Below are 24,668 nucleotides of genomic sequence, written 5' to 3' on the forward strand. Positions count from 1 at the left end.
TGTGAGCTTCAGCCGAGGCATCGAAATTGTCCTCACGTCTAGACATAATTTCTTCAATCATTTATTACCTAATTAAGTGGAAGTATAAATGCCAAACTCAGCATGCCAATGGGCGTGGCGGGTCAAAAGGGGCAGTCAGGCAAGCAGGCAGGCAAAAAGGAAGGAGGTTGTGTTATTTTCGTTTCTTCTGGGCCACCGCCTTTTGTATGCGAATTAACTGGCAAAATTCCAATGATTGACCTTACTCTTTGTTGTTCGAGTATGGGTGTGTTTGTGAATGTGGATGTAGATGTAGATGTGGTGGTGCTTGTGTGTATGTGGAATGCAGTCGAGTGGTTCCCAGGGAACTTGAGTTTAAGCCATGAAACGGCGTTGCCTTGAGCAAGTGTCTTTGTCTTCGACTCATCTTTTGTTCCATGCCCCCACATACAAAGGCATTGTGTGGTTGGCTTTTCTTTTCTCCTCAGTCAGTTCGTTTTGCTTTTCTGCTGCCGCCTTTTTGCCCTTGTTTACTCTGGTTTGTTGGCGAGTGTGCAGGTCTTCTTCATATTGCGCTGTCTTTGTTGTTCACCGCCCCCCCGTTTCTTTCAGTGCCGGCACTCCCTGGCACGCCATTGTGTGGCCGCCTTTGTTCGTTTCGATAGTGTCACATACTTAGTTGCCGATCGCTGGGAGGCGTTTTGGGGGTCAATAATGAAGTGCACATCGACAGTCATGTGTCCCAGTAAAGCTTTTATCAAAAAAAACCGAAGCCTTTAACGAATATAAGCCGATTTTATACGAGTTCAATCGTCCATTTTTACTGCATGGAAATTGCTTTCTAGTAAATCTTATTTTCTTACGTAACTAAAACAATGCAAAAATGCCTATCAAATTTCAAATATTTATTTGGTAGATGTGTCTGAAATATAAAATAAAATCCTTCGATTTAAACCCTAGATTTATACTTACCAAGTGACAAACTAAAATCAAACTCCATTATTTATTTTCTATACTTTGTGGTTTTATTTATTTTTTGCTTTTTTTTGTTTCACTTACATTGTTATTTATTACAAATATGCCACGACGTATCGCTTGGTTTCCATTCGCATTGCATTACTCCAAATTTCATAATTAAATCTATCTTTATCCATGCACCTCAATTGGTTTGTATACGCTAGCATAAAGCCCAGTAACTTACAAACACACACTCGTCTGCATTCCTAACATATCGTATATATAGATCATTTACTTTTAAGGTTTCAACTTACAGTGTTAAACTTAAAGTGTGGCTCTCGTATTCCTCATGCATAATTTTTAAAGTATTTCCTGTGTTTAAGGTTTATTACGATGCCTTTCGAATTCGCCCTACTCCATGCTTTAGATTGCCATTTGAGTGCTAGTTCTCCTTTTGCATTTTGTTTCTTTTTACATTAATGCGACTGTTTTGTAGTTTCCTTTCTTCCTTTACTTCTTGTTCTTCATTTATCATTTTTCATTTTTCACTTTTCATTTATCTTTTTTCTTTAACGGTACTTTACATTGTAGCTACGCTTTGTCCGCACCCTAAAAGTGAGGGGATGAGATGAAACAATACACTCGACCTGCCACTGATATGCTCCAAAACTATAACGACTTGGTTATTGCTTTCGTTGGCCATTAAACGATATGGATAGGATAGCAAATGAACTAAAATCCAATGCCCCAACAATTCTACTAATTTGCTCTATTCCTTTAGTAAGTTTATTGCCTTAAATTCGTCTAATATTTAGCTAGATTTTTTTATTTTAAGCAGGTTTCCAATAAACTTTACACTTTTCTGCTGTTGCTGCCTTTAGTTTTAGGTTAAAGCGTTGCTTTCTCTAGAGACTATTAAAGTAGTTTTCAATGCTTTCTAACGTTCATAACTTTACGCATATGTATATTTCATTATATTTTTAAATATATATTTATTTAGGGGCATATTTAACTTAGATATGCTGCGGTTAGTATTTTTTTGTGTCAACAGTGTTATAACTTGCAAGGATATTCGATAGTGATATGGTTTAGCCCTTGGTGTCTATATTACATTATTCTTTGTCTAACTGAAGCGCAGGCTAGGGACTTGCCAGATATCGTATAGGTTAGTATGTGTATATATATATATGTGTATAAACATGATACATATCGCCAAGTATATGCATTAAGGAAGACATTTTTTCATGATTGTGACCATTTTTAATATCCGCACATTTCACACCGCTACAAGTTCAAATGGTCAAGCTTAGACTTAAAGTGAGTAGTGCGTGTGTCTATATGTCAAACACTCAATTAATAATATTCATAGATGTTCCATTCACTCAGGTGTTGTTACTTATTTATTTACAATAGCAATTTTTCCTCTTTTTTACATACTTTATTTAAGGCTCAACTGAAGTTTGGTTAAATTTACAGTTCTTTTAAGCATTTTTCAAGGGAATCAAGTAGTCACAAATAGTTTATAAGGTTGACTTAGGCGTGTTTTTTGTATATCGTTGTAAATACTATGTATAGTTTTCATATAAAGAACTATGTACAAAAGATTCGAGCAATCGAGGGACATTGTAAGAATTTCGTTTCTGTGTAAAACTCGTTTAGGTGTTCATATTGATATGTACTGTTAGTATTAATTACGTAAATTGAGTTCAAGTTGTTAAGAGTATGTACAGCAAACTGAAGAGGTAATCAGGATTCTGGGGCAAGCAATGAAACCTGTTGAAACGAGGCGAGGTCGAGGCTCTCGGCCCGCTGAAATTGTGGCAACAATCGAAATGCATAGCGCATAATTGATAATGAAACCGTAATTGTTTTCGCGCCTCCAAACGAAACTGAAACTATGAAATAAATTAACAATATCGTTTTGCACGCTCATCCGCGAACGCGAGTGTTAAATGAGTTCATTCGCACGCCTGACTATTATTTGTTTGCCCAGCAGAAGGAAAATTGCGGAGGCCAGACCACATTAAAATGTAATTAAAAATCAAAAGAGAGCTGGCATATCCAGGAGAGGCACTCACATCCTTTAACAAAGTAAACACTGTAAAGGCGGTTAATAATTCTTTTTAATTGAGGCAGCCAAGAACTTTATAGTGCTTAAAGAGCAAACAATAAGAGCGAAGCAATGGGCGTTAATTGTTGAATGCTGTGTGCGTTTGGGTGCGATAATGACGAACGGACAGACGGACATACGGACAGACAGGAGTTGTGTGTATTGTTTACTGTATAAAACACTAGCTACGGATAGTACTTAATACGAATGCCTTCTATATACACGTCACATCAAATCCAACTATCGAGTTTGTCTCTGTTATTTGCTAATAATATTATTATGTAGACAGCAGTTTCCTTTCACTTTAAATTATAGATAAATCTAGATAAGTTTTCTAGGCGTATGCTCTACATGTTTTGTATATACCATAATGCTTTACATATGTAGGTATCAAAAGAGACAGCAACATCGCCAGAGGTCAACAACAAAGCTTCACAAAAATCGCAGCTAAATACAGAACTAGCCCCTAGATGTATACAACACATTATGATATTTTGCAATATGCCATGTGCGGCGCCTAAGAGTATGCTCCATATCTTTATAATTTAGAGTTATCGCTATCGCTCCACATAAAATATCTACTACGTACAGTTATGCAATTGTCCTTGCTCTAATCCTTCAGCTATGCGGCTGTCATGTCGCCACATCGCTCATCCGCAGCGTTGTCCAGCTAGAGAGATATGCCAGGGCGAGCATCGCCGCGTAGAGCAGCCGGTGGCATTGGCATCCGGCAAACTGACCCGGACCGTGTCCACTCCGGGCCGCCGCACTGGTGCTCTCCGGCCATACGACCTCGACTTCGGACATTTTGAAAATGCTCAGCAGTCGGTGGGATTGGAGCTCACTGTGCTCGCTATTGATTTGATGACTGATGGTCTTCAGTATCGCGGTACACTCGTCCTGCAAACAGCCAGATAAGCAATAATAGTCGTCGATTGGATTAGTTGAGAAAATGGACTTGGCCATTCGGCTCACAGAGAAAAATTAAGTGGTTTAGCCAACGAAACTTTTTTAAAAAATACTGTGAAATGTGGGTATTTCTAATATCGAGATTTGTTAAAGAAATAAGGTGGTATGTACTTGTATATACATTTTTTCAATCTCTCTTTTATTATTTGATATATTTAAACTCGTGTTTCTATGTACAAAAATGATTAAAAATAATTTTATTTTTTTGACAGCTACAATATTTAATGTCTGAAATGCAAAATCGCATCAGAATATAGATGCAAAATGGTAGAGACTTTTTCAAATGGAAAATCTTTTCAGCTCAGATCTTTTCTTTATAGAAAACAATTAGTTTTTGATAGTTTTTTAGAAATTTAAGACAAGGAAAAATCGATGATAGTATTGATATTTTTCTCTGTGTATATGTGTGTTGCCTGTGGCATCTCAACGAACCTTCTCCTTACGAAGCAGCTCAATGTCCTTTAGTTTGCCGTCGTGCGGCAAACGCGCAGCAATGATGATGTTCTCCTCGGTCATATTAAACAGGGTTAGGGTGCACTGCGTCTGAAGCGGGGGAAGAGTAGGGCAGCGATGGAATGCAATTAATATATGGCTGGCCATACTTTATTAAGCGTTCGCCCGACCGGCGGCTTACCTGATTATCGATGTATGTGGTTACGTACTGCTGCAGGGCTCGCACGGCATCCTGCACCCCTAGGTTGGTGTGGGGCCTCAGCAGAGCCTCGTCGGCGGCACTGTAGCCCAGCAGTAGGAATATCCCACCTGGAAGCAGAAGGGGTCGAAATATGTAGCGAGTGCAACATCAATTGCAGCAAACGTAATTTACTGCCGGCATCCGCGCACAAAAACGCACGCAAGTGCCTTGTGGCAAGTGGACGAGGACCACGCAACCTTGCTGACACAATGGGTCCTTCTTTTGTGTCAAATACGGTCTAAAGTGGCTCCTCTACGAATGAGGTGCTCTGACAAAGGCTTTAAAGAAATGTGTCCGGACTGCACTGGCAAAGGAATCGGCTTTAAATTTGTCAAGGTGATGGCGAAATCCTCTTTTAGTTAAGCGAGTAATTGCAAAAAATATATTCTTCATTTTGCCAAGTAAATAACAATATATGTTAAATTTGGGATTGATTTAATTATGAGAAAATTGGATTTAATTATTCTTGTAACAGTTTTAGTTTAGTAAAATAACATAGACCTTTCTTAATAAGAATACAAAAATTGAATAGTTTATTCTAAAAGAAAAACCAACAATTTTAAAAAATCAGTTTACCAGCATTCTCATAGTCTGTCTTTCAATAAATATATTTCGCCCTCTAAAAACTTAGATTTGGCAATTTTATATAAGGGTTTTGAAAAATATGCTTTTAAAACAAATTGTTGCATATTTTTACAACTAGTTTCAAAACTCTTGTGATTTCTGTGGCAGCCCCATATAACTTGTGTTCCAAGTGTAGACCTCGTGCGGGGTTCTTAAACCTCAAAGGCGGACAGCCGCACACAAAAATGCTGCTGCATTCTTTCTGACAGCCCTGCCTCGTCATTGCCTGTCGCCGGCGATAATCGCTAAGTGCTTAACGCACTGGGAACCCGACACGCCAACTCAGCAGTGCAGCAAGGAGTATCCTTGCCAGAGAAAGGACGCGCTAGAAGGGGAACTCGCAACTCACCTGGCAGAATGTACTCCCCGAGCGGCGGCTTCATGCAGATGAAGCGGCCCGAGTAGCACAAACAGCGTCCGCGGAACGCCTGGTAGGCGGGTGAGGCGTGGCTGTAGAAGGCCAGGGCGGTGCGACATGGGGCGAATGGCACGCAGAGGGCGTGACAGGTGAGGGTGAGCGACTCGCCGCAGCTGCACAGCTCACTGCACTCGACGTCGTCCAAGGAGTAGATCTGAAACGAAAGAATATTCCCCGAAGGCGGAGGCCATGAGTGGTGCAATAAACTGGAATTGTACGGCTACATTACGTATACGCCGGGTATACTCATAATTAAACGGTGCCACAAACAAGAACGAAATTTATTTCCAGCTGAAGTTCTATTTATATTTCATGATTTCCTATTTTCCCCAGTACGTGCCGACACGTGCAACACACGAATCACACATTTCGTTCAAAAATATGTTTTCAACTTTCAGCTGGCTTGCCCGTTTTTTCACCGGCTTAACTTTTAGTTATGTAAATGCGCTAGAAAGCACTTTCTCAACAAAGCCGGGCATAAAAATAAATGAAATATTAATTTGCACTTATTTGCCTTCGGACTTGGTAATTTCATTTAAATGCGTTAATAAATAAAACACAATTAACTACTAGGACCATGTTGGGTTGGTATTTAAATTGCAGTTGTTTTGGATTTCGCTTTAATTTACTCACCCGCTTGCTGCTGCCTTCTCGAATAAGTTGATCCGACTGGCGTGGTCGCTGGACTACACAGTTTCCTGCAAATAAATTTATATTGAGAGCTTAATTGTTGGAGTAGTTCATGAAGCAAATCCGACGACACAGGACTCTCGTGCATAAACAGGCTTAACACCTTTAATGGAACATCATCTGCACCGCATTGTTTGGCTTTAAGTGCGGATATAACAACAGAGGGCATGATCCTGACTTCGCACCAACCCCAGGCGGACAGACATCCTTTTTTCGGTGGCAGGCAAAGCACACAATGCGACCCTGCCACTCATGCCCAAGTAACGGATGTCCGCCACTCATGTGGAGCATTCATCATGTCATCAACGCCATTACGAGTTTTTCCTGGCCAAAAACTTTTCCCGACGAAGGGGTGTTTATGTGGCACAAATTTGCACATGCATACACACTCGAGACCGGAGTGCAAGACTTTGCCACTTAATTACTACCAACGGGCACTTTAAACTGCCAAGATGTGACTTAACTGGCACCTGGGGCTTTGCCGTCTAATCAAAATACTTAGTTCTGGCCAACTTTGCCAATAAAGCCGCCATAGCATGCACACAAATATTTGAAACCTACTGCTCGGGGGTCAACAGTTTACAATGGTTGAATATAGTTTTAAAATCTCCGCCTCGCCGCACGAGTGAAATCAATTATAAATGAGACACAAACGGGTTCTGCTGCGGGCCAGAAACATTTCATGCAAAATTCAGAGCCAAATGTCCCAAGTGTCTAAATAATTACAACGGACAAGCTGACCACAAGGGATGACGAACTGACGAACTGACAAACTGACGAACTGACAAACTGACGGACTGACAAACGGATGGACTGATGGACTGGTGGGCAAACAAACAAACTCATTTACATTTTTAATGATGTTTGTAAACACGTTTGCGACCCACGTGTCCCTGTGATAAATGAATGGACAATGAACGATGTCCTCGGCAGGAGGTTTTAAATAACGGAAGTATTATCACAAAGCAGCCGAGTGATATGTGTGCGCTTGGCATTCAAAACCTAATCGGATTTGCCAACGACCTAGGTTCACAAGGTTCTCCGGCATTTTGGAGGTCCTTTCATGCGATTTGCACACATATGTACTCGTGTAATTGCCACATCGGCCGAAAGCAAACTCATTTCCGGCTGTGCGTATGGGTGTGCGGGTGCGGAAACCATTGCGGATACTGAATTTTTAATGATTGGCGCACAAAATATTAAAATAATAATCACGGCCGATGATGAGTTATGCTTTCAATTAGCCAAACAACCGCAGTCACCGCATAAATTATGTTGAAAATTCCAAAACGGAAACGATACCCAAAAGTACAAAAATTAAGAGTGATGTATGTGCACAAAAAACAAAAATGCCTCAATCAGGAAGATTTTATTAAATGATTTATTATTGGTTTATTGAATGTTTATAAATGCTTACAAATTTATAAATAGCATAAAATTAATTTTCAAGATACCTAAAAATGTTATAATTAAAAAATATGTGTAAAACGTGTATGGATTTTAAAATAACGTAAAAAGAACGATAAAGTTTTAAATAAATGTTTTTTAATTAATTTCTTATAAAACGAAATGCCTGATACAATTCATACTGTAAACTGATTTTTTCTCTAATATAAATATTTTTTTCTAATATAAAGTTAAGACGACGCACCAGAGACTTGGCCAATGTTTCCGGAACAAAGGTAAAACATTTTTCAGACAGATCCGACCGCAATTGGACGCCCAACTCCAAGTCGCTGGGCGGTCCAATTTATTACCCACTTGCATTTACTTACTTGGCGGCTGTGTTGTTGTCGTGGTGGCCATTGTTGTGGTTGTTGTGGTTACCGGCTCCGTGATGCTGATGCCCACAAATTCTGTTGTTTCCCTTGGGTCGACGAAAATTACTGGATCATCGAAATCTACATTGCCGCCACGTCCCTTTCCGCCATTTTTACGTCTGCTGCCATTGCCGTTGCCGTTGCCGTTACCATTGCCATTTCCATTTCCGTGTCCATTGCCGTTGTGATAATCGTCATTTCCGCCATTTCCGCCACTCTCGACATTTACGCTGGGCAGCGGTATTGAATCGGGCGGATCGAGATAATTGTGTTCCACCGATGTTGGCTCTGATTTCTCCTTTGGCTGCCGTTTTCATCCACATTTTTTGTTGTCATTTTTTGTTCGGTTCGGTTTCGCGGTTTTTCAATTTTGTTGCATATTTTTTGTTTCATATTTGTTGTTTCGCATTTTTATTTATTTATTTGCATTTTTTGTGGTTTTTGCGGTTCATTGTTGCAATTGTTCGCCGTCAGTGTTGTTGTTTTGGGGGAGGAAGAGAAAAGTTGTTAAAGAGTTTGAAAACGAATGCGAATATATATATATATATATATATATATACATATATTCGTGTACGGGGGAGCTTAATCTTTTTGCCAGTACGGCTGCAAAGGCAGCAGCAGTGGCTGCAGGTCAGGAATTGATTGCTTTGTCGGTTTGCCAACCCGAGGAACAGGCCACAAGCAGCAACTGAAACAGAAACAGAAATTTACCGGGACGCGGACCCACACTCGAAAAATGTACCTTGTATTTATCACTTGATAGGGAAGTGAATGTTTTTGCAATTGGGACAAACATGGTTTATACTTATTATTGTTATTATAAAACCAAAACGATTTATTTGTAATTTGTTTGTAGAAATGTGTAGATACTTTCAGTCAAGTCTAATGAAAAAGGTAAACATTTTTTATTTAATTAATTAAAATTAACTTTAATACAAAAAAATCTCACCCTTGAACATTATTTTAAAAGTCCTTTGATAAAAGGTTGTTTCACAAGAAAAAAAAAGATTTTTTTTGCGGTCTCTGCCATGGGCTTTATGAAAGTAAATCTTTTGTAACATTTTTACGTATGTCCCATGTTTATTGATTGCTTTTTAGACCAACAATTGTTTATTTTATTTTTGGAAATTGTAAAATGTAAGTCGGAAACTTTTTTCGAGTGCAGGATACAGTGGCCAGAACCAGAATTCGTTGCTGAATATAGGGTGTGTACTTTGGTTTGACCTGGCTTGTTGTGTGGCATATTGTCCGCTTTGCCGTTCGCTCAGCCACGCCCTCGCCTCCCCATTTGAGCCACTGATTGAGTGCTGATTGGAAAACAGAAAACGGACCGACAGATGGACGGTAGGACTGATGGACGGACGGACAACCGCTGGGGGAATTTGGCACAGGTAACGGTTGTTGATGCCTGTTAAAATCGAACGGATCGGGGCGATTCGAAGGGATTGACCACTAGTTGACCGCAGCGGGGCAATTAGGACTCAAATGGCAGTAGCCGACGACTAAGTAGGCACTCACCGCAGTGACGTCCTTGAAGATGTGCGTCGCCGGCTTCCTTGGCGTCTGCCTTGGCTGCAGGCTGGTCGTCGACGTTGTTGTTGTGGTGGACGGAGGTGGGGGCGGTGGTGCACGCGTGGTTGTCGACGTCGTTGTTGTCGTCGTCGTGGTGGTCGTCGTTGTTGTGGTTGTAAGGAAACCGAGCTCAGCCAATCGCTTCATATGGAAATCTTTTTGAGCCTCAACTGTCAAGATTCAAAGTAATAACAGAATTGGTTGAATAATATTTAAATTTGAATTAATCTTTTGATAATAAAGGAAAGAAAAAGTTCCATTTAAAATCGCTCGAAAGTCAATCACTTAGCTAATTGTTAAAGAAAACTTAATAAGATTTAAAGAAATAGGTATAAATGAGTCTTACAAAATTAAGAATTTATTTGGATTAAATCAAAATTGCGGTGGACTGTTTTTTTTTTTAGTAAAGCACCATTTTAAGCAGGGTTCGTGTACTTACCCACACAGGGGTTCATCCAGAGTAGGCGCCGCCATCCCACGCACTGGTACAGGTGCTGGGGATCCGTTCCCTGACAGGCACAGGTCGTCCTCAACATAGTGCCCAGAATGCCAATCATGGCCGTACGACAGCCACTCGGTCTGCCGGCGCACTTTTTGGTCACGCTGTCCACGGCACAGGCCTGCTCATAATACTCCAACTTGAGTCTGTTTCATAAAATAAGAAGAATAAATAATAATAATGTGATTACCAGGGGAGTTTAATTGCCTTTCAGACGCAGTAATTTATACTTTTCAGAAAACTTTGTGAAGCCCTATACTGTGCACCGCTAACCACCTTAAATTTAAGGAAGTGGATGCCACTAACCTGTGTGTCAATATTTTTGAATGACATTAATATTCCCTAAATGACCATATATGTATATTCAGTTTAATAATCAAAGTTGCAAAATATTGCACACATTTATTAAAACAAAATCACCTAGTAGCCCTTTTTGGGCTTTAAAACCATATTCCACTTAAAGTTCCAACATTATCCTTAATTTTTTCAAGGTGCCATGACAAGCAGCCTCGTAAAACCCAAGTAAGCTCCTCAAAGAAGCTGCCATCCCCGTTTCCGTCATAGAGGCAGTGCCTCTGCCGACGTCTTCGTGCCTGTCATGCGCCAGTTAGCTGCAGATGCAGTTCTCCTGGCCGGAGACTCCGGTGATAAGTGGGCTGTTACCTGCACTGCAGCTTCTCTCCAACCTGAGATTGATGTCGGCCAATTTGTGCCGGCAATACTCTCGGCCTTCTACGGCATTTCATCGTCTTGGTGCGAATACCCATTCCCATTCCGGTGCCGCATCAAAGACCCTAACGGGAAATATATGGGCCCCCAATCTCAGGCATTCGGGTGGCGATTTTTGGTCAAGTGTCATGCGACGAATGCGTAATATTTCAGTTGCAGTTTATCGACTCAAGGCGACGACTTGGGGTTCCAATCAGATTGGATGTTGCCTACATTATACACCGTTTATAAGGGCTTTTCATTTCGGTTCAAAATTTTCAGTCGTTATTTTAGGGCTAGCACAATAGTTAAGAGAAATGGAAACTTTATTGATTTCTGTAATTTTATCATAGTTTATATTTTAGTTTATAACAGTGTCACTGACTTATATCTTATTTGACCATGCAAACAATTATCTTATTTTAGCTTTTAGACAATATAAAAAAACACTTAAAATGTGCAAACTTAGATTTAAAATGGTTTAGAATTAAGTTTGGTTATCTAAACGCTTTCCTTTTAGTTAAATACTGTAAATATTTCTATTAAATAACTTTATATAAAATACATTTACATTTATTTACATAAAATACATACTATAATCATTGTAATAAGTATTACTTTGATATTGAAAAAATAGACTAATGCGTATTCTTTTAATTGACTTCTCTGCAGCGCAAAAGTTATTTAAACCACTTCAGTTTTTTTTTTTAAATTATGTCCTCACAAAAACACTTTAGAAATGCCAAGTCGTTTTATAAGGTCTTAAGTTTAAAAACTTTTCCGTTCTGCGAGCGCTAGCAGAACTTTTGCAACCCTAAAAAGTATATATTTCTATATTTCCATTCTTTTATCTCAATCTACGACTGACGCAGAAGCTGAGATTTTCTTGCGCTTTCTTGGTTGCGTAATGCCTGCAACGTGTTGTGCAACCAAAAAGCTGACGCACACAGCCGCCGAAATGCAGTTTAAAGCGTCGGGGCTGCAGCTTCGATGGCAGCCAAACAAATGAGCATTCCCCGCACCGAACACTTTCGCAAAAGGCACGTGTTGGCGCACAACGCGTCGTATACGTAATAAGTCAACATAAGCACTCCACACGTTTGCCGGCATCTTCTGGCAGGACCTTTTGTCCCCTCCCAGGCTGCAGCATACAAAATGAGCGTCATTAGTCCAATTTAGTTGTTTACCAAAGCAAGTGCGATTCACTTAAAAGGCAATTAATTTTCACAGCCACAGTTACGACCACGTACTTTGCGGTCGTTCAGCCGTAACATGACAACAAACAAACGAACAAACACCCCCGCCCCCAGCACTCCCACCCATTTCTAAGCATGTGCATCGGAGATGGAATCTGCTGGAGGGTGCTGCATCGTATTTATAACTTAACTTTGTGTTTGACACATTCACGCGGTTTGGCCTGCAAGTTTCAGCTGCCACCGTCGCCGCCGCCGCCTAATGAAGAGCTGTTCCGAAGAGATTGGGGAGCTGCCTTCAGCAAACTGGTAATTTTATGCTCCGCTTGCTGACATACACTACGGTGTTTCGGAGTTTCAGAGTGCCTAGCTTTGGCAGTCAACCAACCAACTAACCCGTGCCATGGTGTCAATTTAACGAGTTCAGCTGAGTACCATCAAAGTTGCGGCTTGCGTTGACTTTGCCGTGGCTAAACGCCTCTAATTCAATTTCAAGCCGCGCCTCAGACTGAGCATGCAAAACTCAATTTGGCTTAATTGAATTGGAAGCAAAATTATAAACACGTTTTTGACAGCTTCATATGTGGTTGCTTGGAAAATAAACGAATTCAATGATTGCAAGTTTTTAAAAGATACAAACATATATATATTGAATGCCTTAAATGAATTTATGCTGGCTCGCTATGGGCTAAAAAGTTTCTCAATTAAATTCCATCTGTGTACAAACTATGAATATATATATTGGTCTTATTTGATGTTATTTTAAGTTTATTGTTTTGGTGTCTTATTTCATTTATTTATTATTTTCATGCTTATACCAACAAATTAAAAGATGGGACTTCGAAATTATATTGTCAGACTTTTAAGAGTTGAATTTAAAGCTGATTTGCTTTAAAGTTATTTTACAAAACAACAAAACGCCAACCAGCCAATCGCATTTAAAATTTAGCCTTGCAACATTACAGCTTGCCAGCATCATAGTCGGGAAATATACATTGCATCGCTCATATTTCCGCTTCCGCTTAACGCTTAACGCCCGATTTTTGAATTATGACCCCTGACCACGGACCCCCGTCTCTGGACCCACCTGCACTCGCGGTCCTCCTTGCAGCTCTCGGCGACCACGTGACAGGCGGGCGGTGGATGGTAGTAAATGCCATTGGAGCTGGCCGGATTGCTGTTATCGGGCGGTCGCTGCGCGCACACTGGATGCAGTTTTTCCTGTGCAATCATGCACATGTCGTGCCGATTGCCGTTCTGCTGGTTACTGCTTGTTTTTCTGAAAGCGGGGAGCAGAACAATGGGCTTGTTGGTTCTCGTTCTCGTTCTCGTTCTCGATCTCCCGTCGCCTGACCACTCGCATGGCCAGCCACTTACTTGCATAGACAAAAGGCGATGTCCAGATTGAGGTCCTCGTGGGGACCCTTGTAGAAGGCCTGCAACGAGGACATGCACGCGTTGCGATTGCACCGATGCAGCTCGCAGTGTGTCAGCATTGGCTGCAAGGACGATGAGCAGGACGGATCTTCCCGGCAAGTGTCCAATGCCGTGTGACAGGTACTCTGCGGAGAGAGAGACACGGCGAAAAAAGGATTAAAATCAGTATCTGAATTGGTTATTGTTTTCGAACATAATACAATTTGTTTTGATCGGAATCCAACCAAAGCTCGATTATGGGCCCCACGGAACTATTTTCAAAATTTGTTTGAATTTTAGTTAGTGATAGCTTATCACTTTTACATTATCTTATTAAAATTGCCTAATAACAACAAGTATATTATGAGGTATCCGAACTTAATTTGAATACCATTAAATGAATACAAAATTATATAGGTTTAAAAGCAATATTTCTCACAGTGCACTGTAGTAAAAGCTACAAATTGTGTGAGCTGCACTTTGCATTTTCCATGTCTCGTTTTGGGGGCTTTTCTTTGCACTCACCTGAAAGTGTTGCTTGATTATTTCCGTTGAGAGGTCAACTTCGACATCCTGACCACCTGCAACCGGTCAAACGTGCCCAAGTGTGTGAGTCGCATTTGCATTTGCATCCGCATTTGAATTTGCATCGAGTAAATGTTGCCCGGGGGAGAAAGTCGTTTGGGTATTTGTCGTTTTAGAGTAGCGATGGTGACCGCAGCGGCGATGCGTGGAGAAAATGTTTGAAATAGTTCATTAGTTTTCGATTTGCGCAACTCTTTTCCAGCATATACGATTCGGATACGGATTTGGCACTTTCAGCCGGCAATCGCACACCCAAAATATCCCGAGCCGCCTGTCTCCAACCAACTAGCTGTTTTAATCCAATTGGTCTTGGTTTGCGCACAATCATCCTGCTTTTTGCTAAAATGAATTGTAAAATCGCTGATTCCGCCAATCGAGAGTGAATGGGATTTAGAACTAATTAAAATGTTGAATTCATGGGCAGCCATTGTTTATGCATATTGACTGCGGCTGGGTCTTTATTAATTTCATTTATGTTTATCCATTTTTAGCCTATTATTTGCTTACTCACTCTCAATAGGCTTATTTATTCATGGGATTCAGGTGTAATTCACACATGAAGCAACATAATGCTTTACTGAAGGCCAGACAAGTGGTGTTCATTTTACGAGGGCCTATAGGCCTAATCACAACTCAATTACTAAACCATTTGCAATCGGAATATCAATCACGGTCGCTGGTTGGTTCGGGCGACAGCAGTTATCGATTGCATTTTAATTAGCCAACTTTTTGTTCGCTCTTCAGTTTCAATTGGTAATCGCAAAACGTTCAAATGCCCCCCGCATCCCAGCCCCTTGCCTCAGCTCAAAAAATGATCGAAATTATTAAATAAAAATAACAAAAATGCACATAAATAACGTTAATAAAATGCGAATATTCCACAAATTTGTTTATTGCCTATTACTGGAATCCGAGGGAGGCAGACAGATTGAGAGTGAGATTCAATTGGGGAGTTCGGGGATATTATTTTCAACGTTTTGGGGGCGTGGTCGCAGGGTCTGCAGGGCTGGCAAAACACAACTAAGTTCTATTATATGGATATTAGAGGTATAAGTTTAATAGTTTATTTATTGGTTTGTACCAAACTACCAAGCCTACTGATAAAAATATTCTGTTTTTGGGGGGATCAGCAACGATATTCTAGCGTTAGACTGTACTCCTTTGTGGCTGTGTATTTAAATGGGGGTATGATTTATTTATCGGGTTTTCTGGCTTCCCAGCGAGGGATTTATGATTCTATGCTAATGTTCTGACGACTGTGAAAATGTGTTTCTTTGGCATACTTTATTGGTTTTCTGAACTTTGTGTGTGTGTGGTCTTTGAAGGGAAAACATAAACGCGTTGATGCAGACTCGGCCGAAATGAAATGAATTTATGCTTCAAATAACGAAAGAAACGAATTTAAAACGCAAATAATAAGATTTCGTACGTAACAGGGAATAAGCCAAACAGAAAGACGAGCGGCGGCGAAAAAGCGAACAAAAATGTCTTGACAAAATCAATTTGTATGTTTTCTCTTTGAGGGAAGTTCTGCGACTGCTTTTAGCGAATTCAACCTCAGTTGGTAGAATTGGATTGATTAGAAGTCTTGGAGTAGAATGTTTTTGATGGTGGCTTTGTTGTATGAAACAATGAAATCGTTGTCGTGTGAACTTGAATGTTAAATGTATGACACAAAAGTTAGCATTTGAAGGAGATTGAACGATGTCTTGGATCTTAAAAAATTTGATCGAAAACGCATTAATTGTTTAAGTTTGATTGTAGTAACTGTTATTGTTTTGGATTCAAAAACTTGGTGCGTTTGGAAAAAATTTGAAAAAGTGTGCTGGAATTGAATGTAACAAAATTGGATTGTTTTTATTTTTTTTGGTTTAAGATTTAATATATATTTTAGGAAAAAATAAAATGAATTTTGTTTATGTTTTGGTTTTGTTTAGGGTTTTCATTTTGCTCACTTAACATATGAAAAAGTTAATATAGAAAATATTCACAACTTGTACACATTTTCTAATTTCATTTGTGTTTTCTAGGATTTTCTGTTAGATAAGCAAAATGTCAAACAAAATTCATAGAAAGGAATTGTTTTTAACGCATTAGAAGCAAATGATTTGTTTTTATTTTGTTTTTTGGTATATTTCTTGTAGGAAAATTTCAAAAAACTGTCAAAACAATTGTCAAGCTACGTAAAAAGAATTGAACACAAAAGCAGTTGAAAGAGTTCGAGACATGTAAATATTTATATATGTATATAAATTGTAATGTATAAATTGTTTGTAGTAGTAACTATAACTTGATTTCTTTTTTTTTTCGATGGATGAGCAATTGCCAAAAATTATGCACAAAGCCAAGAGGCGCACGGATCGCACCGAGTTGTATATATATATATATATTCACCTTCCAAACAAAAGCAAAAATTGAACTCAATGTTTTTATCAAAAAATTTACCTGCAACTCGGGGGTGTTTTTAGTTACAGGGGGACGACACAGAAGGGAAATCATAAATAAACTCACAAAAATCTATCTAAAATGGTGAACGAACAAACGAACAAAAACGAACGAACTTTTTTGCCTGTTAATTAATTCTATTGAGTTTGCACACACATTTATCTTGATTTGATTGGTTGTGTGTGGACTGCTGCGTATTAATTTATTTGAATTTTTGCTTGGTTGGTTTGTAGTTGGTCGTGGATTTTGTTATTTATGGATTACGTTCATGCTAATACGTGTACACATACTTTGGTAGTAAACACCGGCGTTTCCGTTTCCGCCGTAGCCCAAGCCCGTATCAATGATATCGAATGGTTCATTATCGGCAGCCGCCGCTGCCATGTGTCGCTGATGGAAGCCACTAATATTGAACGGATAGCTGGGCACGCCGTGCATCGAGCCCGGATAGTTAAAGCTGCCCATGCCCGATCCCAGGCCCATGCCCATTCCCAGGCCGTAACCGGAAACGGATCCGGATGAGGTGACCGTGGAGCCGGAGCCGGAACCGGAGCCGGTGCCCATGGCTATAAGTGGCGTATCAATTAGGGCCAAATTATCATTGAAGATTCTCTGATGCAGTTTCTCGTCCATGCCCAATATTCTTACTGCAATTTGAGGTTAGCAAGAAGAGAGAGGGTAGAATGGTTGTAGTTGTTGTGGTTGCTTATTGTTGTTGTTCTTGTTCAGTGCCATCTATTTAGTTGTTTGATTTGTAGTTGTAGTTGGAGTTATTGTTGTGACTGTAGTAACAGCTACGCAGCATTTGAGTTATCCAATCAGATTCGCATGAATTTCTGTATATATTTTGTTGTAGCATTTGGCTTTCTTACAATCAATTTAATTGCTATTATTGTACGTATGTAAAAAAAAAACACTTGAAAAGAAAATGATATTGTCGAGATCGAAAGAATTTCTATTCGAAAAGAAAACGATTACAGATAGTGTCAACGAAATCGAAGAAAAACTTGAACAAACATACAGAGAGAAACGGTGCCAGCAATTATCGTTTAAAATTAGTGCAGGGCAGACGGGTAAAACGTTTTGCATTGAAAAAGCAAAAAAACAGAACCAGAATCGCAGTCGGAACTGTTTTCAGCTCCCCAACCGATTTCCATTACAGGTTTTGCGTCTCGCCACGCTCCGATTGCCATTTGCTATCAATGGCGAAACATAAACAGAAGACAAACAGAAGCGCCTGTCTCAGTGTCTGTCAAATGTCATGCGCTGATAGAGCGGGCAAATGGCAAGTGGTAAATGGTAAACGAGAAGCGGGTCGGTCTCAAAACGGTTTCCAACCGCAGCAGTAGCTTCGCTATCACCGCTGACACTCAGGAAAAAACTTACACATTTCTAATATCACATAATCATTAGGTGACACAAAATCATTATTTTATCAAGAGCTTTTTTAAAAAGAACTTTAAATTTAACAGTTTGGTAAAATTTAACGGAAATACATTTAGGATAGCAGTTATTTTTATCAGAGCGCTTCATTGTATTTTATGCAAATTTACCATTTTTTTTTTTGGTAAAAAAGGATAATCCGTCGCATTTTCAAATTTTTTTTTAAATGTTACTTTAAGTGTTTTAGTTAGTAAATACAAAATTTAAATCGTGAAAAATTTATTAAATTGTAATAAATAAAATATTTTAGCGTTACTACGTTCGTTGTATTTTTTTTGGTCCAATTTTTTTGTGTCAGTGCCAGAATGGCTTATCTCGGCGAGAGCACGCCGTAGTGCGCTTCATTTGCGGCGTCTGGCAAAGCTCAAAAGGATGCCAATCCCCGGGCCACTCCCCGAATGCCTGCTGGGGTGGGGGGTCCACTGCTGGCGCTAAATGGCCAAGGATTTGCCAGGAACGTGCGACGTACTTATGTTTGTCGCTCGCACTGCCATCGCAAATATTTGCACAACAAGCAGAAATGTCGGCTGGGGAGGATGAGTGAAATGTCTTGGGAGGGCGCCTTGAATGGGATTAGCTCCGTTTGTTAACTGTTATCGCGCTTGTAAGCTCCTGTCGTTGAGTGGATCTGTGTCATCTAATTGTTGCGTATACGTAGCGTTGACTCCAATACAAAACGTTTCAGCTGCGCCCGGGTCATTGCATGCCATTTAACATTTAACTAAATCGCAAAGTTCCTATAAAGTTGAGAGTGCAGAAAGTGGCAGTGTGTCTGCCCATAAACATGAATGTTAGCTAAATGTAACTGCATGTGCAGATACGGTGCGCGAAATTTAAACAAACTCATAAACAACGGGAATAAATTTTGAGAATGTGCAATAATTTGGAAATTACATTCTGCCCAATGCGTGTGATGCTAGAAGCGCGAATATGTTGCCTGTCCCATATCAAATAGTCGTGGTTTTCATGCCCTAATTGGGAAAGCCGTGAGCAGCTGCAGTACACGGATACGCAGACCATTTGGGAAACACACACATGCAAGCACTCACTCACACATACACGGGCAGAGGTGCTTGGAACGGTTTGTGGCCCTCTGCTACTTCTAAGTGGATTGTACAATATTATGAAAATATTTATTGCACGCAAACATTGTGCGGATATATCCCATACGAATACATAGAAATGTGGGTGCTCTTGTGGGCGGTATAAGTTTGATAGGTGGTGCTGGGTGCAGGGTGGCAAGTTAGTTGTTAGTGGGTGGGTGGTGGAGGTGTTAGGGTGCTTGGCAAGCGTGTTTGCTTCGTTTTGTTGCTGGCGCAATGCTGACAAATCGCTTTATTTGCTTTTTAGTTGTGCTTAATTAAATTTTCAAATTGAACACTCAGCTTAATTTTAAACCACGAGATACCCTTTAACTATGGAGTGCGTAAGAACTTTCGATTGCGAGAATTATTTTGTTAAATGCATTGAACTAACTTAATTCATATGATGACATTTTTTTTTGTTCTGTTGTGAAGTTATTTTAAAATTTGTATGAAAGCATTTCGTAAAACTGAACTAAATTAAACTTTATATATAACATAGAAGTCATCATCTTATTGTTGATTAAAATGGTCTAAATTCTATAAAATTAAGTGTGTAGTTTTCATTTTATTTTATTACTTAAATTAAGCATAAGTTTTAAATATGGCGACCAACTAATTTGTATTCAATTTCTGTTATGCAAGCTTTCACTAGTTTAAAAGGTAAAAAGCGTGCCGACACATAAAATGTTGGCCCCTACATTGTTTATTTGTTTTCATCTACCATTGTTGCTTGAACAGTGACATTGTTGATGCCATTCTGAAAACTTAAAGCCCTCGAGGCCATTGACAATGTTTATGCTTTGCATTTGAGAATCCAATCAGCAACAATAACAATTCAATTTAAACAACGCAGCTCAAATAAAAAGAGTCGCTGAAATACTGCCTTTAGCTTCGATATTTATGCATATCTCTCGCTGTATTGGGCACTAAATTCGACCGAAAATCTGATAACCCGGCCAAATTCGGGCTTATTGTTATGGTTGTTTTCGTTGTTAATTTACTGGTCGCCATAAACGTAAATAAAGCAAGTGTCGGTGAAAATGTATGCAAATCGGCGAGTGTGTGTGCGTTTGACGTGCATAAACAGTTTGCTAATATTTACAGCAATCCCATAGCTTGGCAGCTGCAACAATGGACAAAGCTGTTTGCAGAAGTGCACCATGCACCATGCACCAGGCAGGCTGGGGAATTTATAACTTTGTCGAACAGATTGCCGAGTGCGTCGTGACGGAAACAAAACACCATTATGATGGATGACCATCGTCAAATGGCAAGTGAAATCAGTGGTAATAAATAAAAACAGGATGCGCAGCGGACAAACAAAGGCCGAAACAAGAGAGGATGCATTGATTAGGCCATTGATTAGGCCACAAATGCAAGCAGGCTGTTTTATTGTATTTGGTGAAATCATCGAGTCTGTAGATAGGCAGCAACCGAGGGGGGACAACTTAACATAACTAGGCAGAGAAAACAAATTCAAGTCCACTAAATCTTGATTTCAAATTATTTTAACTCGAAATGATTGACATTAACATCAGAAAAAGGTATTCTAAATAATACTATAAATATATATACTGGGAGTTTTCTGTATTTTAAAAAATTTGAATAATTTTGATCTTGAGCTGTCCAAAAATAAACATGTATTTTAATAAAAAGCTGGTCACTCAAATCCGGACCATTGAATAATAATCTCTGGTTTTATATTTTCAAGCTCGTTTCGTATTATTTTAAATCAAATTTTATTTTATTGAATCCTGTTTTCTCAATGTACTGTGTGTAATATTTAGAATAGAATACCAATAAACCAAAAGCCACAGTGGAGTGCTATGTTAAAGTTCTAAGGCTTCGCTTTCCGATGACGCGTTAAGGGGTCGAAATGCTTATTTATGGGACTTGTGTGCATTGTGAGTGTTTGTGTGTGTGTGAGTATCTGTGCAACCATGGAACTGCAACTGATTGCCCTGCAGATAGCTAATGCCATGGAGCGAGTTGCAAACAACAAAGGATGCCTGTTGGCCTGGCCAAAATGCTAGAGTTTGCCAGCTTTGTTTGCCTAATAAGCTTTCAAGCAGCGAGCAAGTGAGAGGGCAAGATGTGCGAGAGAGATGGGGAGAATGGTGCTTTGGGTGCTAGAAAGAGAGAGAGAGCGGGACATTGAAGTGCAGTGCTTCTTGGTGCGCTTATATTCATCTGGCTCTTTGTGGAATACTTACTTACACGCCAATTGTCTAATTTATGACTCGACCCTTTCCTTCATTGCTTATTCGCAATGCATAAATATTTAATTTGAATTAAGTGTGACCTTATGATAGAACAGTTAGAAACCTTTGGGCAAGTCCAAACCTTTTCTCTTCATGTTCACATGAAAACATATAACGAAGCTGTTAAAATAAATTAATAATGTAATTGGCGTAAAGCGTTTCCCAAATAAAAGGGGGGTTATACTTTTAAACTAGATTTGATTTAATACAGTTTAAGCTTAAAGAAAAAACAGAAACTTTCAGATAAGTATTTCCCACTTTAATTCTTTTAAAACATTATTTTTTGTCTTGCTGAATAAGTTTTTAAATATTCCTAGCAGTAATATATTCTCGTAAAAATCTTTTCATAAAATACATAATTTAAATCATAATACATAAATCTCATAATTTAGCAGCAATCATTTTCATATTTATTTCAAATTGCCGAGGGCGTGCGGGTTAAATTACAGGGCAGCCTGGCTAAGTGCAATTAGTAAACTCACCTCGTTCATCCATCGAGGGGCCTGTGTAGGTGCGGTGGGTTATATCGCTGCCGGCAACTAAATCGCCGAGTGGTGCTGTTTTGTGCATTTTGGTGCCAGTGCTGGATAAATTGCAGATTTGTACAGATAATTAAGTGCAAATTACAAAACATAGTGCTCGGGTGTGGGTACAAGGATAAGTAAACAAACAAGTGCATAAGTAGATTTATCAATTTACATAAATCATGTTTGTTACAGCAGAAAGAAACTGACTCAAGTTGGGCATTAATCGGCTTAGGGCATTACAAGTGCAATGGTCAATTACAAAGGCGAGGAGCCAAAGGTTATGAGTCATACTCGATGGAGCATCTCAATGCTCCTGGCAGGCATTATAAATTAACTGTGCGTCCAGCTCAGACTGTTGCTCCACTCCCCGACTCACCGGGATGTTTACGAAGATGCAATGCATTAAAATCACATTATATAAATGCTGGACAAGTGCCCAGGGAACCGATTAGTTCGAGTGCACGCTGTTGTTGCTTGTTTACTTGCCAGCAGCTGGACTTATTCATTAGTTGGCTTTTTAACCGGAAATTGTGGCATACCCAGGCGAGGCAATTATTTTAAAAGCTTTTTGCATAAAGTTTTCAGTTCCTCGGTGGTTAAGAGTGGAGTTAATGAAAGGCTGTCTGAAGTGAAAGGGGTGTTTTGGCAATCACATATGTACGCTGTAAATATGTGTGCGGGCTCTAAACTTTCTGAAAAAGTTGCCAGTCGAAGATGCCGAACTCAAGTCAGGGGTAAACGGGAGCTGAGGAAACTTTCGAACAACTTGGCCAGCCGCATACTTAGGTGGGCTGGGAATAGTGGGTGCTGCGCCAGCAAGTCCAGAACCTGAGCCAGAGCCCAATCCAGATCCCGTTGTGGAACCCTGATCGCCATGACTGTAGAAGGTGTGCGAGTGCGGATGGGTGTGGGAGTGCGGCCCGGCATCCACCACCACCACCACGTCGTGCTCCAGCGGCTGCAGCGGTGGCTTCTTGTTGGCCACCACCACCTCCACCACCACGTCGTCGTCGTCGTCCAAAGTGTGCGGGCTGTGCGAGGCCAGGACCAGGGGATTGTTGATGCCCCACGACGGCGGATGCAGGTAGTGCGGGTAATTCGAATAAATCTCGGCTCGTATGCGGTCATCATAATCGTCGTCCTCCTCCTCGTCCTCATCCTCATCCTGATTCTCCTCCACGTCGCCATCGGGGTCCTCGTCCTGCGTTCCATCCCCCTCGTCCTCCGGATCGTTCATTCCGTTGGGCTCGTCGTGGTACTCGATATTGTTGGACATGAGCTCGGTGCCATTGGAGCCGTGGTGCCTTTGCCTCGGCTTGGGTTTCGGTTTCGACTTGGGCCGCGGCTTTGCCTTCGGTCTCGGTTGCTTCAATTTGGGCAGACCGTTGGGGAAAAATATTAGTCTATCTGGAAGGGGGATGGAAGGGTGGAAAAGTGGAAAAGTGAGGTGGGGCATGCGTGCGGAAAAATAGAGAAAAACATTTAGTGCCGGTGTGGTGCAAATTGTTGCTATTAAAGCAAGTGTGCAACAGTGTGTGCGCGGGTATTTAATTAGTGCAATTAGTGTGTACTTGTGTAATAAAATTCAGCGAAACGAGAGAAAGGGATCATTCTGCTCTGGGGTGCTGTTAATCCATTAGTGCAGGGAAAGTGGCCGGGTGAAGTGAAAAATGAAATTATGCTTTAAAGAGTTTCGGTGGTGGTCTGGCGTGGGGAAATCAAAGCTTTCATCTGACTGAGATTATTCTAGTCCTACTCCTGCGCATTGAATAGCAAAAATGACAGGACAGAGACTGCGTGGCTTGTTCAGAGTCAGAGTGTTAGTATAGCTTGGTCTAGCGTTGGTCTTACATCTAGGGTTAGAAGTTCTAGAAGTGTTTATTTTTTGTTTTGGGTGCAATCAATCTAAAGCACAGACTCAGATCGCTGGGTGGCGGTTAACTTTAGCGAGTGACTGTATGTAGTTATGGGCTGATAGCTTACTGCTACAAAAAACTTTGATAGTGACAGATAGAGAGCGAGAGAGAGGTAGAGAGTTAGAGAGAGATAGAGAGAGATAGCACGGCAGCTTTGTTTAACATTGATATACATTCGTATACGTGATATTTAGGATTACTGAGCATAGCTAATATTCTTACAGTATGATATTTGTTGGATATAGGCATATAGATTACTGTTTACTGATCGCAGAACATGGGATTCATTTTGGGTTTTCTCTAGTTTGGTTTTTGATGCAGAAGCGTGCGATAGTTTAGTTTCTGGTTTTTGTTTAGGTTACTTAAATGGTTAGGCTAGTTTCGGTTTTTGAGCGTTTCACAAAATTACAATAACCAAAGGAATCGAAATCGATAAGGAAACGGAAACAGAAAAGGAAAATCAACTTAATATTCAGTTAAGAACTAATAAAGTCACTTTAGGTTTAGGCAGGTAAAGGTGATCATTTACCGTACGCATATTAGGAAAACATGAACTTGATACCAGAGGTTGACAGAGAAAAAGAGACACATAAGAACAGAGGACAATGAAAACAAAAACTATATAGTTAATCCACGATTTTCAAAGCATTAGCTTTCGCTTCTTTTTTTTTGTTTTGTCTCTCAGCTGTTTGTGTTGTTGCTTGTTGTAGTTGTTATTGGTTTTTGTTAAAGTTGTTTTTGAAGTCACGGTCAACAG

General features: G+C 40.1%; 1 protein-coding gene across 5 annotated transcripts in view; it reads right to left on the reverse strand.

Moving 5' to 3' along the window:
• Positions 1–975: 975 nt before the first annotated feature.
• LOC108136805 overlaps positions 976–24,668 on the reverse strand; it is a 114,721-nt gene continuing 91,028 nt past the window's right edge. For 2 of the 5 annotated variants that reach the window (XM_017258207.2, XM_017258205.2), the window contains 11 exons: positions 14,175–14,230; positions 13,611–13,795; positions 13,321–13,512; positions 10,273–10,478; positions 9,780–10,003; positions 8,217–8,565; positions 6,385–6,449; positions 5,683–5,905; positions 4,650–4,777; positions 4,448–4,558; positions 981–3,946 (listed from right to left, as the gene is read on the reverse strand). In XM_017258207.2, coding sequence (XP_017113696.1) covers positions 3,680–3,946; positions 4,448–4,558; positions 4,650–4,777; positions 5,683–5,905; positions 6,385–6,449; positions 8,217–8,565; positions 9,780–10,003; positions 10,273–10,478; positions 13,321–13,512; positions 13,611–13,795; positions 14,175–14,230 — 2,006 coding nt within the window. In that variant the 3' untranslated portion in view covers positions 981–3,679. Of the gene's footprint in view, positions 3,947–4,447; positions 4,559–4,649; positions 4,778–5,682; positions 5,906–6,384; positions 6,450–8,216; positions 8,566–9,779; positions 10,004–10,272; positions 10,479–13,320; positions 13,513–13,610; positions 13,796–14,174; positions 14,231–16,969; positions 17,327–21,950; positions 22,052–22,777; positions 23,403–24,668 lie in introns of all 5 variants that reach the window. The other 3 variants (XM_017258201.2, XM_017258202.1, XM_017258204.2) reach the window with 3 other exon arrangements.

This window comes from Drosophila elegans, unplaced genomic scaffold (genome assembly GCF_018152505.1).
Source record: "Drosophila elegans isolate 14027-0461.03 unplaced genomic scaffold, ASM1815250v1 contig_476, whole genome shotgun sequence".
Classification (NCBI taxonomy): domain Eukaryota; kingdom Metazoa; phylum Arthropoda; class Insecta; order Diptera; family Drosophilidae; genus Drosophila; species Drosophila elegans.